This window comes from Macaca thibetana, chromosome 4, assembly GCF_024542745.1.
Source record: "Macaca thibetana thibetana isolate TM-01 chromosome 4, ASM2454274v1, whole genome shotgun sequence".
Taxonomy (NCBI): Eukaryota; Metazoa; Chordata; class Mammalia; order Primates; family Cercopithecidae; genus Macaca; species Macaca thibetana.
This window is the reverse complement of record NC_065581.1, coordinates 24,830,514-24,850,804: the sequence shown is the minus strand read 5'-3', so window position 1 is coordinate 24,850,804 and position 20,291 is coordinate 24,830,514. Positions and strand designations below refer to the sequence as shown.

Here is a 20,291-nt window from a genome sequence, read left to right as displayed (position 1 = left end):
TACAGGACTTCCCATAAACCCTTCATCTAGATTCACCACTTTGTAACATTATGCCACATTTGCTCTGTCATCATCATTATTGCTGTCATTGTTACTATTATTTTGCTGAACCATTTTATTTCTTTTTATTTATTTATTTTTGAGATGGAGTCTCACTCTGTTGCCCAGGCTGGAGTGCAGTGGCATGATCTCAACTCACTGCAACCTCTGCCTCCTGGGTTCAAGCGATTCTCCTGCCTCAGCCTCCAGAGTAGCTGGAACTACAGGCGCCCGCCACCACACCTGGCTAATTTTTTGTGTGTTTTTAGTAGAGATGGTGTTTTACCATGTTGGCCAGGCTGGTCTCAAACTCCTGACCTCAAGCAATCCCCCCGCCTTGGCCTCCCAAAGAGCTGGGATTACAGGTGTGAGCCACCGCGCCTGGCCCCTGAACCATTTTAGAGCAAGATGCAAACGCCAGGACTCTTTATCCCTAAATTCTTCTTCTAAGAATGGAAGGACATTCTCTCACATAGGCATTACTAAGCCCTCAACACCAGTGAGTTTAAGATTGGCTCTTCAGCTAACGTCACCTGGAATTAGTCTATGTTCATATTTTGCCAGATGTTCCAATATTGTACTAGGTAAGCAGGGTTTGTTGTTTTTTTTCCTGATCCAAGAGCCCATCCAGGATCATGGCTGATCATAAGTACCATGACTGAAGAAAAATAACATCTAGATCTTTCTTTGTAAAAATGTGCTCCAAAAAGTAAAAATAGGCTTTGTTCCTTTCCCTCTTCAAAAGGAAACTTACATAACCATTTCATCTGACATCTCCTCCAAAACCCTCTGTACTCATACCTCTTAAAGCAGGGGTGAGGGTATATCTTCCCTTAAACATTAAAGCAGTCTGACCAAGGAAATATTGTACACCTTCCCCCAAGAGTACGTTGGATTTCAAAGTTCTTGCCAGCTCCATCTCCCTATCCAGAATAAGGATGTCTTTATTTCTTGCTTAAGAGGGTTTTAGCTGATACTTACTCCTCTCGCTAAAGGAGCTGGGTTGTGTGAAGAATTAATCCCAGTAGCTGCTCTATTGAAGCAGAACTAACAAGAGAGAGAACTGCTTGGCATGAGTGAGCAGAAGGGCACCATGCAGTGACCTTTTACTACAGAAAACCTGTACCCCCTGTTTCTCAGACAGGCAGAACTTACTGTGCTTTAAAAGTCTTGGGCCAGGCATGGTGGCTATTGCCTGTAATCCTAGCACTTTAGGAGGCCAAGGCACGTAGATCACCTGAGGTCAGGAGTTCGAGATACCAGCCTAGCCAACATGGTGAAACCTCGTCTCTACTAAAAATACAAAAATGAGCTGGGCATGGTGGCACATGCTTGTAGTCCCAGCTACTTGGGAGGCTGAGGCAGGAGAATCGCTTGAACCCTGGAGGCGGAGGTTGCAGTGAGCCAAGATCATGTCATTGCACTCCAGCCTGGGCAACAGAGCGAGACTCCATCTCAAAAGAAAAGAAAAAAAGTCTCTTCCCCACTCATCCCCAGCTCCACCCACACCCAAGAGTAAGGGGGTGGAGGGAGAGTGAGGGAGAAGGGGAGGGCGGCAGTGGCGTTAGTTCTGTCTCCTTTTGATCTTGGTGTTCTGGTGGAGAAGGGGGCATGGCAAGACATGAAGGCCCTTGGATGTCTCCTCTCCAGATTTTCATGAAGTATGGCCGGCAGCGGTGGAAACTAAAAGGCAAAATAGAAGTAAATGGCAAGCAGAGCTGGGATGGAGAAGAAACAGTTTTTCTGCCCCTGATAGTTGGGTTCATCTCCATCAAGGTACAGTATTGTCATTGCCTGTTGTCTTTCATGGTGCCACAGCTGGATGATCTATTGGTGGGGCCTTTACCCGGGACCCCTGCCTTTCACCCCTCCATCCCACAGAGTTCTCTGCACTACAAGTCCATTACAAAGACTGTTGCTCTCACATCAGAATAGGTAAAGTCAATCTAAGATACACTTTTGAAATATCCATCTCTGGCCAGGCGTAGTGTAGTGGCTCACACCTGTAATCCCAGCACTTTGGGAGGCTGAGGTGAGTGGATCACGTGAGCCCAGGAGTTGGAGACCAGCCTGGCCAACATGGCAAAGCCCCATCTCTACAAAAGTACAAAACTTAGCCAGATGTGGTACGTGTGCCTGTAGTCCCAGCTACTTGGGAGTCTGAGGTGGGAAGATCACCTGAGCCCAGGAGGTCAAGGCTGCAGTGAGCCATGATCACACTACTGCACTGTAGCCTGGATGACAGAGACAGACCCTGTCTCCAAAAAGAAAAAACAAAATCCACTTCCCATTTCAGATATGATTCTGAAAGAAATGACCAACCTAGCTCAGTAAAAAAAATGACACATTATCCTACCTTTTCCTCTGCTGTGATGTAAGGCCTTTCCCCTCCCACTCTCTCTGCTAGGTCACGGAGCTCAAAGGGCTGGCAACTCACATCCTGGTAGGTAGTGTGACCTGTGAGACCAAAGAGCTGTTTGCAGCCCGACCTCAGGTGGTGGCTGTCGACATCAATGACCTTGGCACCATCAAACTGAACCTGGAAATCACCTGGTAGTAAGTGCCTCTTCCTCTTTTATCTCTTCATATAGGAATATCTGATACGGGCTAGTGCTATTCAAAGCTGGTGCATGGACCATCTGCATCACCAGGGAGCTTGTTAAAAAAGCAGAATCTTGGGCCCCACCCCAGAACTACTGTGGCAGAATTGCTCAGGCCCCAGAATCTGTTTAACAAACTCCCCGGGTGAGGTGCACGCGTGTTAAAGTTGGAGAAGCCTGGATCATATCACCAATCGCCTCTTCTACTTTCTATTTTAAAATATTTTTTCTGTCACCTTCCTTCCCTCTCTACCTTTCAATATATAAGAGAATATGTCCTCTCAAGTAAACTAATTTGAAAGAAAATATCTGTCCAATAGGAGGTACTTTGACCTCAGAAAAATCCTGATTCTCACTATGATGCTTTAAATGCTTATTCCTCTTTATTGCATAAATTCATGCTGCTCTGGAAAATTATGAGCATCCTTAGTTCCTCTGCACTGTATTTACTGAAATAGAACATCCCCAAAGGGCAAGAGAGATCTTTTTTCAAAACAATGAACTTAGAAATGGTTTTCCAAAGTCACCCAGTGAGAAAGGTCATGATAAGTTATTAACACCAGTAGCGCCGGGCGCGATGGCTCACACCTGTAATCCCAGCACTTTGGGAGGCCAAGGAAGGTGGATCGCCTGAGGTCAGGAGTTCGAGACGAGCCCGGCCAACATAGTGAAACCCCGTCTCTACTAAAAATACAAAAATTAGCCGGGCATTGTGGCAGGCACCTGTAATGCCAGCTACTCGGGCGGCTGAGGCAAGAGAATCGCTTGAACCGGGAGGCAGAGGTTGCAGTGAGCTGAGATCATGCCATTGCACTCCAGCCTGGGCAACAAGAGGGAAACTCCATCTCAAAAAAAAACAAACAAACAAACAAACAAAAAACAAAAAGAAACCCCCACTAGTAGTTCACAATGTTTAATGTAATGCCCCTGGTATATTGCTGAGTTGACGTGTTGAGTATTCATGCTCAGGGTCTCATTTACAATATAGAAAGCCAGGTGTGGAAGCAGCAAAGACACTCTTGCCTCGTCATCATCAGCACACGTTACCCAGCCCTTCCCTCCCCACAATCTGCAGTCATTGACGTCTCACATGCAAGATCATTCTTCTTGCTGGATGAATCAGGTGCCATGATATTAAGTGGCATCATTGTGAACAGACTGTTATTCTCTTCCCACACAAGAGGCTCTGTGTCCACTGAAATGAATGGGATTCTATTTTTGAGTGTTTTCTTTAGAACAGAACAATAGTCTGTCAATGTCTTATACCATTAAGGTATCTAGCCCCACAAAGTTCAGATAATTTTTATAGACTTTTCAACATCTTGTTTTGTCGAAGCAAGCATTCATAAGTTTGTGTTTCTAATGTTGGTGAGGGACGGGTGTATCTAAGTGTATAGATAAATTGTGCTTAGAGCTGTGATAATATTCTGGGGTCCCTTGGGTGAGTCTAGACTCAGTTTTCTGCTCCACTTTTCTTTTATCCAGGTTTATTTTCTGCAAACCAATGTAGCTAAAACCAGCCCAGTTCCCACAGGTTGAGTTTACTTTTATGTAATGAGGTACTCTCTCAGCCTGTGGTCTGTTGATGATAGGTGATTTTACCAAATGTGCATACATGGGGTCCTGTTGTTTTGCAGTCCATTTGACGTGGAGGACATGACCGCATCCTCAGGCGCTGGGAACAAGGCGGCAGCCCTTCAGAGGAGAATGTCCATGTACAGCCAGGGTACCCCGGAAACGCCCACCTTCAAAGACCACTCCTTCTTTGTAAGTTCAGTGTAATTTCCCGAGTAGAATCAGTGCACCTGAGCCAGTGCTTGCACCCAGCATTTGAAATGCTTGAGAGACAGTGCTGGGAGTTCTCAGTAATTCTATCAGAGGTGGTAAGCCTCCTGTTTTTCCTCTCTCCTTGCCCACCTTACCTATTGCTGTGATGCTAACATGTAGATTTTTCTGAACATTCTCTAAGATCAGCCTTTTAAAGAAGTTGATATAAATAATAGCCGCTTGTTTTAATCAAAAATGCTCGCTAAAAAGCTAACAAAACATAGTAACCTGATTCTTCCCACTAACTCCCCCATCTTGCTTTCACTTCTGAAGAGGTGGCTGCATCCTTCCCCAGACAAGCCAAGGCGGCTGTCTGTCTTGAGTGCCTTGCAAGACACTTTCTTTGCCAAGCTGCACCGCAGCCGCTCCTTCAGTGACCTGCCCTCCCTCAGGCCGAGTCCCAAGGCCGTGCTAGAGCTCTATGTGAGTGTGGCCTGCGGGGTATGGAGTGCTTGACTTCGGGGGGGCTTGTGGCATGTGTGACTCAGCATGTCTCTTGTTTTATCTTCTCTGTCTTGCTCACTGGGTAATAGTTACAGCTGTACTGTCCTTGGGGTGGGAAACTTGGTTGTGCATGTAACTTTGATAGAGACACAGTTTGTCCTTCTCTTCTAATAATCCCGTTTTTGTGCTGTGATTTTTCTCCATTGTGGCAAAGATATCCATGGTAACAAGATTTTAAACAAGTTTAAGCCTTTCAAAAACTGGCATTCGGCCCAGCATGGCGGCTCACACCTGTAATCCCAGCACTTTGGGAGGCTGAGGTGGGTGGATCACTTGAGCTCAGGCGTTCAAGACCAGCCTGGCCAACATAGTCAAACCCTGCCTCTGCTAAAAATACAAAAAGTAGCCGGGAGTGGAGGCATGTGCCTGTAGTCCCAGCTACTTGGGAGGCTGAGGTGAGAGGATCACTTGAACCCAGGAGGCAGAGGTTGCAGTGAGCCGAGATGGTGCCCTTGCACTCCAGTCTGGGCAACAGCAAACTCCATCTCAAAAACAAAAACCAAAAAAATTGGCATTCAAGGAACTCAGAAGGATTTCAATGAGTTTTACTAGAGCTACTTCTATTTGAAAGCTTCTCCGTCTTAGTTTATTATAATGTTTGTTAATTTTATAACACTTTGACAAAAAGAAATCCTTAATTCGCAGTCAGGAATACAATAAGTATTATGTAGTATACATTATGTCATGAGAGGATACACACTACACACATGCATGCACACGCACATGCATGGAACATCCTGCTCTTCACAGACGTATAAAAGGAAGCTTTGAGTGTCAGCAGAGGAAAGGATTAAAAGTCTTCGAGTTAATAATAATAATAGTTGCATCTTTTTCATTGAATTAAAAAATGCAGGTGAAGGCTGAACATGGTGGCTCACACCTATAATCCCAGCACCTTGTGAGGCCAAGGCAGGTGGATTGCTTGAGCCCAGGAGTTCAAGACCAGCCTGGGCAACAAAGTGAGACCCTGTCTCTACAAAAAATTTAAAAATTACCCTGGTGTGGTTGTACACACCTGTGGTCCCAGCTACCCAGGAGACTGAAGCAGGATGATCATTAAAGCCCAGGAGGTTGAGGCTGCAGTGAGTTATTGCATGACTGCAGTCCAGTCTGGAAAGCAGAGCAAGACCTTGTCTCAAAAGGCAGGTGAAAAGGACCAGGCTAAACTCTGGTGGACTTTTATTTTTTTTTATTTTTTTATCTTTTTTTTTTTTTTTTTGAGACAGTCTCGCTCCGTCGCCCAGGCTGGAGTGCAGTGGCCGGATCTCAGCTTGCTGCAAGCTTCGCCTCCCGGGTTTACACCATTCTCCTGCCTCAGCCTCCCGAGTAGCTGGGACTACAGACACCCGCCACCTCGCCCGGCTAGTTTTCTGTATTTTTTAGTAGAGACGGGGTTTCACCGTGTTAGCCAGGATGGTCTCGATCTCCTGACCTCGTGATCCGCCCGTCTCGGCCTCCCAAAGTGCTGGGATTACAGGCTTGAGCCACCGCGCCCGGCCCTCTGGTGGACTTTTAAAGGAAAATGGGAAGAATATATGGGGGAAATATACACGAAAACATGAACCAAAACACAAAGAGCTAACACAGCTGTACACGCAACCATTACCATAACATGTATATTCATGCTCATGTGCTACAGGTTGAGAGTTGTGGGTGAGAGTTGGTAGAGGTTTCATGTCATAATTTAAATAAGAACAATATTAGAAAACAACTGGATGATTTTCCTGATAAAGCCTTTTAGATAAATGCAAAGGTCCTCAGAGCAGCTGTTCCCATCTCCCTACAGCCCACCACAAGCCCATCTCACTTTTCCACTCTCTGTCCTCTGCTGGGGCCCCTTGGAGCTTCTCAGCGTCCTCAAAATGCACCACCTCTTTTCAGGAGCTCATGTCTTCGCATGTTGTTCCTTCTAGAATGCACTTCCTCTGGTGCCTGCCCCCTACCTCACCATCCTCCACATTAAGCTCCAGGACTGGCTCTTTCTCAGGCAGCAGCCACCCCCTTATTGGGGCCCTTCCCTCATGATGTCATCCCTCAGTTACAGCATGCACACCATTGTACTGTTGCGTGCTCATTGTTAGGCTTATCCCCTTGGTAGACTGCAAGTCCCCTTGGGCAGGGCATCTCGATTTATTCTCACCAAATATTTGCCACTTAAGTAGGTGGAAGTTGGGCTTGAGTCTTGGAGTCTCAAGAGAAATGGCTGGGAAGGACTTTGGAATTGGAATAAGAATCCTGACAACCCAATCTCTCCGCCATACCCAGTGTCTCCCACCTCCCTCGGTGCTGCCATGAGATGTGTGCACAGATCAGATGAGGCTCAGTGGGACCATGTGGAGGACCCACAGGTTCTAGAAGCCTAAGGGACCCCCATGGATGAGGTCTAAGGAGAAGGGTCCAGGCATCCCTCATCCCTCCCCTAAAAGATTCCTTTTATCTTTCCTAGAGACATAAGGTGTATATGAGGTGGGGGGTGCAAATACTTGAGGGAAGAAACTGAAATACACAAGCTGGGAGGGGAGGAAGAGGAGCACCAGAGCCCAACACCCCAACAACATTGTGGACCACAGCTCAGTAATCACTCACAGAGTAAAACATCCTCAGTTTTGGAGGTAAAGAGACTGAGCTTGTAGAGGTTACTCAAGTGTCCAGTGACACATCATTTTACTCGCCTGCAGTTAAAGTAAATCGCCTTCCAACCATGCTACAACAATGGACAGTTTGGGTGGAACGAACTGCATGTGTCAGGATCTCATGGCCTCAGATGCAGCAGCAATGGGACCAGGGAGCCAGCTGGAGGAGGACGGGGAGCCTTTATCTTCCCGTCTGCTCCTCACTGCATTTGCTATAACATTTTTATTCACTGGGCTTATTCCCAGCAAATTTTGAGAATTTGTCAATTTCTATACAATTAAAACAATTATTAGCATAATACTTACCATTTATTTACTTTAAAAACCGAATCTGGAATCTGAGAAAATTAACCATTTTGGGCCGGGTGTGGTGGCTCATGCCTGTAATCCCAGCACTTTGGGAGACTGAGGCAGGCGGATCACCGCAGGTCAGGAGTTTGGGATCACCCTGACCAACATGGTGAAACCCTGTCTCTACTAAAAAAAAATATATACAAAAATTAGCTGGGCATGGTGGCGCATGCCTGTAGTCCTAACTACTTGGGAGGCTGAGGCAGGAGAATCACTTGAACCCAGGAGGCAGAGGTTGCAGTGAGTTGAGATCGTACCATTGCACTCTAGCCTGGGCAACAAGAGTGAAACTCTGTCTCAAAAAAATAAAAAAGAAAGAAAAATTAACCATTTTGAAGGGGTTAATCTCAATAACTAAAAAGCCCTTTCCACAGAGCAGCATTTGGCATTTAGGCATTATACACAGACCACAGCACAAGGAGAGCTGACTTAGAAATGGAAGTGCCTGAATAAATGAATGATCTTGGTTACCTGGATATTTCTGACCTCTGTCTTCAGAGTTCTGCTTCATGAAGCACAGGGCGTACCTGTGACACCACCCGGGTCTGCTTGACAGATGACTCGGTGTTTCTAGGCAGCCTGAGAGCCCTGGGGTGTACCTCCTGCAAGATTGATGTTCCATTTATTGGTCTTTTCCTCTTATTTCTAGAGAAGTTATGCAAATGTATGGCTGGCCTTGAATTATTTATGGCATGGTTACTAAATTAATAAAACATTTTCCAGAGCTTGGGATTTGTGGGTAGAGATTTTCAAAGGAATAATTTTTGAGAATTGAAGCAGAACAAAACATCACATCTTTGGAACTAAATTGCATGGACGTTGGAAAGTTTTTTAAGATAGTTGCCTAAATAGAAAAAGGAATTGGTAATGTTATTCATAACTATGGCTGCCAAATATTATGAGCTCTTGGAATTCAGAAAACAAGCCCCCTCCCCCCATGCAACCTTTTCTTTTGAAAAATGTCAAACCTTGAGACGATTGGCATGAACTTTCACCTAGATTCAACAATAGAAACAGTTCTTGATGGTCTGTTTTCTTTTGCCAGCCACACAGACACACACACACACACACACACACACAGAGGCATCAACAAATAAAATGCTAATATTCTGAAAGCTCTGGGTATTTTCACTGTAATTGTCTTACACTCTGTCTGGAAATAAACCATGCCAAGCCAAATGCGTCATTTGTATTGAAAATAATAATGAGATATCTTTTATCTACAGTCGAATCTACCTGATGACATCTTTGAAAATGGAAAGGCTGCCGCGGAGAAAATGCCACTGTCGCTCAGCTTCAGTGACCTGCCCAACGGGGACTGCGCCCTCGCCTCCCACTCAACAGGCTCCCCTTCCAACTCAACAAATCCAGAAATTACCATCACCCCTGCAGAGTTTCACCACAGCAGCCTGGCCTCCCAGAATGAGGGTTTGGATGACACCAGCTCAGCATCTTCCAGGAACTCCTTGGGAGAAGGCCAAGAGCCAAAATCACACCTGAAGGAGGAAGACCCAGAGAAGCCCAGGAAACCTGCCTCGGCCCCATCTGAGGCTTGCCGCCGACAGTCCTCAGGTGCTGGGGCTGAGCACCTGTTCCTTGAGAATGATGTTGCAGAGGCACTTCTGCAAGAGTCCGAGGAGGCCTCTGAGCTCAAGCCTGTGGAACTGGACACTTTGGAAGGAAACATCACGAAGCAGCTGGTCAAGAGGCTCACATCTGCAGAGGTGCCAGTGGCCACAGACAGGGTGCTCTCAGAGGGCTCTGTCGGGGGAGAATCCGAAGGCTGCAGATCCTTTCTAGATGGAAGCTTAGAGGATGCTTTTAATGGGCTTTTCCTTGCATTAGAACCACATAAAGAGCAGTATAAAGAGTTTCAGGATCTGAACCAAGAAGTCATGCATTTGGATGATATTCTAAAAGTAAGTACCTTTTCAGAGAAATTGGATTAGGTTTGGAGAGAAGTGTCCTAAGCCAACATTCTGTTTAAGATGAGGTATCGTTTAAAAAAAAGTCCTGTCCAGGCTGGGCGCGGTGGCTCACGCCTGTAATCCCAGCACTTTGGGAGGCCTAGGAGGGCAGATCACGAGGTCAGGAGATGGAGAACATCCTGGCTAATACCGTGAAACCCCATCTCTACTAAAAATACAAAAAAATTAGCTGGGCGTGGTGGCGGGTGCCTGTAGTCCCAGCTACTTGGGAGGCTGAGACAGGAGAATGGCATGAACCCAGGAGGCGGAGCTTGCAGTGAGCAGATATTGCGCCACTGCACTCCAGCCTGGGCGACAGAGCAAGACTCCGTCAAAAAAAAAAAAAAAAAAAAATTCTTGTCCAATCATAGGATTAATAGGTCATCATCATTTTAAATGGCACTAATATGCCAGTAGTACATATTAAGTTTTATTTTCCTGACAACAGATCAACTTATCTAAATTGATTAGGATTTAAACAAAGAGCTCTAGAGAATGTTGAAATTCCCCCAGTCCCCAAGTGAATCATTCTAATCCCATATGTGAAATAGTGGCACTTTGATGATTACAGTCTCACAGGCGTTACTGGATAGGATCCCTCTCAGGGGGTGGGGAAAGCAGGGAGCCCTTTCCCTGATTGGAGTCAGAGTAATCCAGTTCCATTGTGAGAGCCATGAGCCACTGCCTACTGGAGGAGACTGCCTGTTCTCACAATTGATCCAAATAACCAAGTCAGAATCTCAGATTAATCATCAGCAAAATAATCATCCGTTCTACTCTAGTGCGGGGAATCCATAGACTCTCCAGAGATACCCTCAATCCATGGGGATCAGACAGCCCAGGGTGCAGGTGGGAGGGTAAGATGAGAAGGATGATTTCCTCACAGGCGGGAGGTCCTGATAATGAGATCATTATTGCTGCATCAGAATGTATCTGTCTCGACCTGCATACAGATTAATTTTTTAAAAAACACTGCACAAGAAGACAGATTTGAATTGTTGTCCCAAATCTCACTGCCCCTTCTTGTATTATTTGCTGCTCTGATTTATATTGTTGTATAAAAGAAAAGAGAACTCGGATCCTTTTTCTTAAAAGAGCAGTTCGTTGGGGAACCTGGTCTCTAAAAAGGCTTGAAAGTAAGGTTGCAGGGGCAAGCCAAGAACCAACCCACAAAAGGCTGTTGCATCCCTTTCTAAGACTGTTTTCCTGGCTGAGCATGGTGGCTCACGCCTGTAATCCCAGCATGTTGGGAGGCCAAGGCGGGTAGATGACTTGAGCCCAGGAGTTAGAGACCAGTCCGGGCAACATGCCAAAATCCCATCTCTACAAAAACTACAAAAATTAGCTGGGCGTGGTGGCACACACCTGTAGTCCCAGCTACTCGGGAGGCTGAGGTGGAAGAATCGCTTGAGCCAAGGAAGCAGAGGTTGTAGTGAGCCGAGATCATGCCACTGCACTCCAGCCTGGGCGAAAAAGTGAGATCCTGTCTCAAAAAAGAAAGAAAAAAAGAGTATGATGATTGTTTATACATGCCCAGTGGCATCTGAAACTGCATTTCCAAGGCTTTTTGACCATCTTATCCTTCTCTCCTCAGTCTTGCTGACCTAACTCTGGAGGAGATTTGTGCCTAAGGCAGATGATAATTCAGGCTCTGACTCTCCAGGTCCTCAAATGCTCATGACAGTTCAGTTGATGGCATAGCCTCCGAGACACAGAAGGGCACTCTGAATCTACTTTCTGTAAAATATCAGTTCAAAACCATCAGCTCAGGGTTTGTACATGCAGGCTGCTTGTCTGGTATTCCACTAAGCACCTATCTTTTCTGCACAGTTGACCAGCTTTGCTTTGTGGGCAAAAGATATTCATTTCAAAGAGCTAAGACACAATTTGATGCCATCTAAAGTGAATTCCTTAGAGAAATCCAGTAGTGATAGCAGCTCCCATTCCAGGCATCTAGGGTGCTGCTAAATAGCTCAATCCGCAGGAAGCACTAAGCATTATGAAAAACTGGTGACCAGAGACTTCTTTCCAGAGTATTATTTCAGTCTGCTCTTGTTCTAAAATTGTCCTGCTACTAAAATCCTCAACTGCCCCTTTCTTTGTCATGACCAATATTTAAACACATCCATACTGTACAAGATCAAATTGTGCAGACGCCTTGCTTAGGAAAAAAGACCCTAGAAGCAGGTGAAGTCCAGACCGACTCCCTCTCTCCCCCTGAGACTGCTGAAAACGTCACTAGTGAGTGTGTTTAGGTCTGGGGCAAATGGCTTTGTATCCAGCCAGAATTAAAGCATCAGCTGGACAAAGCTTTCTCTTTTCTCCCTCCTTCACATTCCTAGGATGCTAAACATCTTGACCATCAGAAACTAAATGGTGCTGCCTCTTGGACGGAGATCACTGAGGGTGAATGAGACAACTGTGATTTAAAAGACTGAAAGACGTTTTCCCATGTGCTTTTGTGCCATCTTGAGTGTCAGAGACAGATCCCTGCAAGGCCCTTTCTACCTTGCACTAAGAAATCAGCACGGAGTGTCACCTAACTGGATGGAGGACATTTAGTGCTTCTTACTTGCAGAATTTGTCCCATTCGACCCACCCCAGCATCTTCTTGAATATTTGGAAATACTTCTCTCCAACTCTGTGCCTGTAGCAACTGGCATTGTTTTGCTTGTAATGTTTCTGCATGTGGCCAGCATTATAGAATGCTCCAGGCCAGAGAATGGGATTGTTCCCATGATGCCAGGGCCTGGTCAGGGAAGTGATGGGACTTGTTCCCTTTGAGGCAGAGCTACAGAGGAAGCAGGGCTGCTTCTTGTCATGCTTAAGGCATTCATTCTTTCCTCAAAGCTCAGAGGAAAAATTATATGCTGTGAGTAGGTGCGATGGCTCATGCCTGTAATCCCAACACTTTGGGAGGCCAAGGATTGCTGGAACCCAAGAGTTCAAGACAAGTATGGTCAATATAGGGAGACCCTGTCTTTACAAAAAGGAAAAAAATTAGCCTGGTGTGGTGACACATGCCTGTGGTCTCAGCTACCTGGGAGGCTAAGTTGAGAGGATTGCTAAAGCCCAGGAGGTTGAGGCTGCAGTGAACTGTGATCACACCATTGCACTCCAACCTGAGTGACAGAGCAAGACCTTGTCTCAAAAAAAAAAAAAAAAAAAAAAAAAAGATGCAGGGCTTCTTACCTAGGGAACATGGGCTAGGTAAATTTGAGCCACTTCCTGTTTCTGGGATTTGTTTTGTTAGTCCTTTAGAGCAGGTGCCTTAGATAGCTAGCACCTTTTGTAGAACACTGAAGACATTGCCACTTGGAATTAGAGATTGGTCAGTATTCAGCATTGACTCACGACTTAAAATTTGTCTGCTTGTTGTATTTTATTTTGGGGTGAGCACTAGGCAGAGGAATATAGCAGTTCTGTTTCCCAAGGCTTTGTGGTTGACTTTGTTTTGTTTTGTTTTGTTTTGTTTTCAACTTTTTGTTACAAAAATTTCAAACAGAAGTAGAGAAAATCCTCTAATGGATCCCAGTGTGCCCATCCCTCAACCTCCCCAGTGATCAACTCATGGCCAATCTTGTTTCCTATTCTTCAACCTGCTTACTTCCCTCCGGATTCTTCTGCAACCAGTCCCAGATATTGTGCCATTTTACCCATGGTTGTACTTCTTTTTTGGATATTAAGATTTTTAAATGCATTTTTAAATGCTAGCAAAAAATAAAAACTTGAAACAAAAAAAAAAGTGTGGCATCTCCAATTGAGCATCGTGTGTCCTGTTTCTCTTTCTGGATGTGTTGATGTTCTCCCTGGTGCCTTCTGCCTTTACAGTGCAAGCCAGCAGTAAGCCGCAGCAGGTCTTCCAGTTTAAGTCTTACAGTTGAAAGTGCTTTAGAAAGCTTTGATTTCCTGAACACCTCTGATTTTGATGAGGAGGAGGATGGTGATGAGGTTTGTAATGTTGGCGGAGGTGCTGACTCAGTATTTTCAGACACTGAGACTGAGAAACACAGGTAAGTCTGAAGTTAGTGTCTCCTTATATTTCTCCTATCACAGCTGATACAGTAGTTCTTTGTTACTGTCAGAGGGGACCTGGTACACATTTCCAGGAAGATAAAACTCTCCACATGAGTGACCAATTGGCTTACAATTCCTTTTTATTGTCAAGTGCAATAAAAGCATCAATATTATTCATCTCTTTGGGGTTGCTTAAGGGAAAATAAATATCTTTATATTTCCTCTTTATAAATAGGAAAATTTTGTATGAGAGTGTTTATATACACATACATGTGTACACATTTTTTTTTTTTTTAAGGACAGAGTCTTGCTCTGTCACCCAGGCTGGAGTGCAGTGGTGCAATCTCAGCTCACCACAACCTTCACTTCCCAGGTTCAAGCAATTCTCCTGCCTCAGCTTCCCCAGTAGCTGTGACTACAGGCGCTTGCCACCACACCCGGCTAATTTTTGTATTTTTTTAGTAGAGATGGGGTTTCACATGTTGGCCAGGCTGGTCTTGAACTCCTGACCTCAGGTGATCCACCCGCCTTAGCCTCCCAAAGTGCTGGGATTACAGGTGTGAGCCACCACACCCAGCCCTCACATGTGTCTTAGAGGGTTCAATGTCTACAACTTGACCCCATGCAATTAATTCCAAATTAACTAGGTATACACATTTCTGGAGAACTCTTACTGGATGACAAATTTGGACCTGGTTCTCCCTGGTTTGCACTTTACTTCCGTTGCCTTTGTTTTGTTGAGCTTCCCTTTCCCAACCCTTTATGCTTCCTTCAACCCAGTGAGTCTTTGCATGAGACTGAGTTCATCAAGGCATGCATCAAAGCCAAGTTTAAGTCCCATGGTGCATATTTCTCTTAGAATGTAAGAGAGGATGACCGATGACTGCCACTGGTTCTGCAGCAATCTAGGTGGAGAATGTGACCTTCTCTGGAAGCAGCGGATGAAGGTGAAACATTGTCACCTTCACCATCAGGTGTCCTTGTGCAGCCAAATCGCATTTTGAGAACTAGAGCCTGGGGTCCAATTTTATAACTACAGATAAAGCAAAATAAGTACAGTGGAACGTACCCACCTCCACCAATTGCTGTGAAAGAAAACACACTTTCCCAAAGTGGGGGTGGATTGCCTGCTCATCTTTATCTTTGGCACAATATGACGTAAACAGGTTTCAAGTTACAGCAAGCTATGACTTCAACCTTCACAAATCTCTCTGAAAGATGTTAGTTTTTGTTGTTGTTGTTGTTGTCCCTGAAGGGTTTCCTTTTTCAAAATAAAACCAGGAAAAAAACCATGAGAACTTGAATTTACCCCTTAAGCAAACTGGGGACATGGCAAAGAAAATTTATTAAATTAATGTAATGTTTAAATTATCCTACATTTGGCCAGGCATGGTGGCTCATGCCTATAATCCCAGCACTTTGGGAAGCCAAGGCCAGAGGATTACTTGAACTCAGTAGTTCAAAACCAGCCTGGGAAACATGGCAAAATCCCATCTCTACTAAAAATACGAAAGTTAGTTGGGTGTGGTGGTATGCACCTGTTGTCCCAGCTATGCGGGAGGCTGAGGTGGGAGGATTGCTTGAACCCAGGAGGTCAAGGTGAGCTGAGATTGTACCACAGCACTCCATCTTGGGCAACAGAGCAAGACCTTCTCTCAAATAAATAAATAAGGCAGGGCCTGGTGGTTCACTCCTGTAATCCCAGAATTTTGGGAAGCCGAAGAGGGTGAATCACTTGAGGTCAGGAGTTCGAGACCAGCCTGATCAACATGGTGAAACCCCGTCTCTACTAAAAATACAAAAATTAACCAGGCATGGTGGTGTATGCCTGTAGTCCCAGCTACTCAGGAGGCTGAGGCAGGAGAATGGCTTGAACCTGGGAGGTGGAGGTTGCAGTGAGCTGAGATCGAGCCACTGTGCTCCAGCCTGGGTAGCAGTGCGAGACTCTGTCTCAAAAATAAATAAATAAAAATAAATTGTTCTGCCTTCATATTTTTCAGCTTGATAGAATGTGTGAAACGCTTCTTATCCAAAAATTTTTCTGCATACTTGTTACCTTAAGCTGTTACAGGATATAGCAAAGTCAGGCATCAATCTAAACTTTTTTTCTTCTTGCTATAAGAAACATTTTAACAACAGAAATATCACAGATTTTATAAATGTTAAAAATCTATATTAAATATGTCTAATTTGATCAATCTCATTGTATGTCATCAGAAATATTAGGGAAGAGTGTGTGTGTGTGTGTGTGTGTGTGTGTGTGTCTGTGTTTTAAATATATAACAGCTGCTATGTGTGGACTGCCCGGACACAAACTGAGTGTTTTCCCCTTGGAGGCAAATGTGAATCAGAATAAAGCATTCAAAGCCTCTAAGCTCTGGTGCTGATCTTTTTAAATTGTGGACACCAGAGAGTGTGAGGCTAGAAGCCCAAATCTGCCCTGTCCTGTCTAGCTGGGTGAACCAGGACACTCTTAACATCCCTGCTAATCATGGGAAACAAGATCACTCTTGCCACCCTCCCCAGTACACAGGTTTATTTTAAGAATAAAATTAGATAATCAATGCAAGAGATTTTTTTAAATGTAGGTGCCTATCATGATATAACTTCATACAGTTCAACAAGGAGGTTTAAACAAAGCGTGAGAAGCAGAACTAAGCTATTCCTCTAAATATTCAAACACCCTTTGTAACTTTTGTCCAGAGTAGAACATCATGTCTCTCTTCTTGGCAGCTTTCCTTTTTCCTTTTATTCAAGTAGCAATTGATGTGAGGCCAGGAAAAAGCCGTGACAGATTATTTCTTAATGGTATTGCCTTTGGGAAACCACAAATATAGAGGACAGTTTAATCCCAGAAAATTTGGCAGATCACCCTGTCAACAGAGCAGGAGAGTGCAACACATTCAAACTGAGGGCGTGTTTCAAAGACTTCTGGGTGAAACGACTTCATAAGTGGCTCATTAGGCTTAAGAAGCAGAGAAAGAACTTTGAAAGCAATTTGTTTGCATTTCCTTTTAACTCTAGGCAATTTGGTGACCAGGCAGAATTAAGTAATTTTTGAAAGGTGTCTCTATTTTTCAAGATAGGCAAGTGAAAGACTGTTTTCAGGGGGTGCTGCTGGGGCCTGATGCAAACCATGTTGACTTGACCTGTGGTTTGTGCACAGAAAAAGAATAGCTAATGTTTTGCCCACCTTCAATAGTTACAGGTCAGTTCACCCAGAAGCCAGGGGCCATCTCAGTGAAGCGCTCACTGAAGACACAGGAGTTGGGACCAGTGTGGCAGGAAGTCCTCTCCCACTGACCACAGGCAACGAGAGCCTGGACATCACCATCATCAGGCACCTCCAGTACTGCACCCAACTCGTGCAGGTAGGATCAGCGATGAATTTGTGTTTGAGATGCCAGGTGATTTACATACCAGGAAGTGTGCTTTCATTTTTTAGTGTTGCCAGGGGAACGAGAATTCAGGAATAAGAGAACAGTCTTGCTCTGGTTTGAGCCCAGTCAAAAACTCTGATGGGCCTGCCCAACCCTCTACAACCTTGGGTTTTTCATCTTCGAACCTAACTCTCCAGACCTTAACAGTAGTAGGTGGAATATGGTTAGCTCTCATTGTTGTCTCATTTGGTAGTAAATGAGAATAATGTGATTAAGGGGGTGGCGAGGGGGAAAGCATTTGTATTCCACCATCTGCAATGGAGTTTGAAAGCCAGTAGTACTGAATATATATTAATGTGAATGTCAAATGAATTACTTTTTCACCACCTGGAGAGCTAAAAGAAAGTGTTAAAGAATCTAACCACAGTCTCCTGGATCTTGAATAAGTACTTCTTATTAGCAATGCTAAGAGATATTTCTCTAGGCCATCATCATCACCATTTAGCTTTCATTCTGGGACACCACAGAGCTGATTTTTCTTCTCATCCCAAGCTGTTTACCACTTAAGGTTTTTCAACAGTGGCGCAAATGTTCTGAAATTCTTTTGTTGCAGGAAGGGTTTCAGCTGTCTTGAACAAAGCATTTTTCCTCAAGCATCTACTTAAGAGCTTTCTCCTTGCCTGGTTGCTTTTCTTCTCCTAATATCATTCTTCTCCCAGCTTGCTTGGATGTATGTGAAACAGGAAGAGAATGCAAAAGCTAATATAATGGTTCCAGACCAGGCACAGTGGCTCACGCCTATAGTCCCAGCACTTTGGGAGGCCAAAGCAGGAAGATTGTTTGAGCCCAGGAGTTTGAGACTAGCCTGGTCAACAGAGTGAAACCTCATCTCTACAAAAGATACAAAAATTAGTCAGGCGTGGTGGCACACGCCTGTGGTCCCAGCTACTCAGGAGGCTGAGGAGGGAGGGTTGCTTGAGCCTGGGAGGCAGAGGTTGGTAACAATGGTTTTGTTACCTGGGTAACAATGGTTCTACTCCTTTCTGTGTCTCTCAGAGACCTGTCTCGATCACCTGATAGGCACAGATGCAGAACATGGACCTGTACTACCATGCTGAATTGTCTAAGGTATTTGGACTCTAAAACAAATAGGATTTGCAAACCCAGCACTTTGGGAGGCTGAGGCCTCATTTAAAAAAAAAAAAGAAAAAAGTGTCAAGGGGATCAGCCAAGCAGGAAGGGTGCAGAAAGAGGAGGAATTGTTGTAACCCAAAAGCACAGAGCCTGTTGGAAGACAAGAGTCAGGGTGAGGAGCCAGGGGTCCCTTGGGAGCCCAGCAGAGGGGCAGGGTTGCCTCCTTGGTAACACACATGTAAGGAGAATATGCTTCTCCACCGGAGATGAAGAGCATCAGAGAAGCCTCAGACAACCGTGTGCTGTGGGAGACTGGTCGGCAATTCTAACTCCTGCCACTTGGTTAGCCAACACTTAGTTGAACTCTTCTGTTGAGTTTCAAGGTCAAAAACCACCAAGGTCTCACAAACCATGAGACTGACAACCAATCTGGTAGAATGTGCAATTTTTTTTTCTGATCAAAATAGACAGGGATTTTTATTTATGTATAACTGTTTTCTACTCACCAACCATTTGAACGAGACAGCTCTTTGTCCTTGCTGACCTTGATACTACGCCAAGCAAACTACTTGTTTCTCTTTTAGAGAAAAATAGCTGTTTTGTGAGACATAAAAGAATTCTTGTCTATGAAGGAGTGACTGTTTTCTCGCAAAGACTAATTGGCATGTTTTTAGTGTAAGCAGTCAATGAAGTGTTTCTCTCAGTAATAAGGCCATGATTATAATAATTCAGCCTTTCTGTGGGGATGAGCAATGGTACAAAAACAGAAGAGGTGGATATAAAGATGTAGATTGAAGGAGTGAGGATTAGAAACTTCTCACTTGCATTGATTCATGTGTGAGCTTACTTATTTGTTAGGTATATAATCACAGAGAGATAAAGATGTGCATTTTCTAAGAATCATAATCACTACAATTATTTTCAAAATAAAGCAGTTCATTGCTATTGTATTTACTCACAAGAAAGGTGTTAGTACATAATTGCTGCACTAGACTTTTTTTTTTTTTTTTGACAGAGTCTTACTCTGTCACCCAGGCTGGAGTGCAGTGCCACAATCTTGACTCACTGCAGGTTTCAAGCGACTCTCCTGCCTCAGCCTCCTGAATAGCTTAGACTACAGGCCTGCACCACCACGCCTGGCTAATTTTTGTATATTTAGTAGAGGTAGGGTTTTGCCATGTTGGCCAGGATGGTCTCAATCTCCTGGCCTCATGATCTGCCTGCCTCAGCCTCCCAAAGTGCTGGGTTTGAAAATCTTATTTGTTTTAGAGTCTCAATACTTTAAACAATGCAACATAGTAGTACAGGTCTGTGTTCTGCATCTATGCCTACCAGGTGATCAAGACAGGTCTCTGAGAGACACAGAAAGGAATAGAACCATTGGGCAGCAAGTGACTTATATTCTTTCCTCTCTTAGGCCTTCTCATTCTTGTGAACTGCACACAAATGAACCCACTTACAACTTATGTGACCTTGGGCAGGTTGCTTAACCTCTCTGTGCCTCAATTTTCTCATCAGTAAAATGGGGATATCAATAGGACCCGCCTCACTGGGTTTTTATGAGAAATAACATAAGCTAACACTTATACAGGACTCAGACCAGTGGCTGGCACATAGTAAGCACTCATTTGTTATCAAGAGACAGCTCTGATTGTAATTATCATTATTATTTAACCTGCCCTTAACTTTCAACTTGAACACACACACACAAAAATAAAACCATGCTGTGAAAAATTACTGCATTTGTAAGACAAATCTATTTCTGCTTACAGACCAAGACACAGCCTAAACTGCCACTTACGTTTCAAAGGGGAAGATCAGATTCATAGTACATAAAAG

The 20,291-nt window shown here is 44.4% G+C and overlaps 1 protein-coding gene across 9 annotated transcripts in view; it reads left to right on the top strand.

Annotated features, from left to right (window-relative positions):
* Positions 1-20,291, top strand: part of RIPOR2 (RHO family interacting cell polarization regulator 2) — a 239,407-nt gene that overhangs the window by 199,020 nt on the left and 20,096 nt on the right. For 5 of the 9 annotated variants that reach the window (XM_050788192.1, XM_050788191.1, XM_050788194.1 and 2 more), the window contains exons 10-15: positions 1,690-1,815; positions 2,447-2,595; positions 4,277-4,406; positions 9,181-9,873; positions 13,753-13,934; positions 17,141-17,309. In XM_050788192.1, coding sequence (XP_050644149.1) covers positions 1,690-1,815; positions 2,447-2,595; positions 4,277-4,406; positions 9,181-9,873; positions 13,753-13,934; positions 17,141-17,309 — 1,449 coding nt within the window. Of the gene's footprint in view, positions 1-1,689; positions 1,816-2,446; positions 2,596-4,276; positions 4,407-4,739; positions 4,890-9,180; positions 9,874-12,263; positions 13,667-13,752; positions 13,935-17,140; positions 17,310-20,291 lie in introns of those variants that run through there. The other 4 variants (XM_050788199.1, XM_050788196.1, XM_050788200.1 and 1 more) reach the window with 3 other exon arrangements.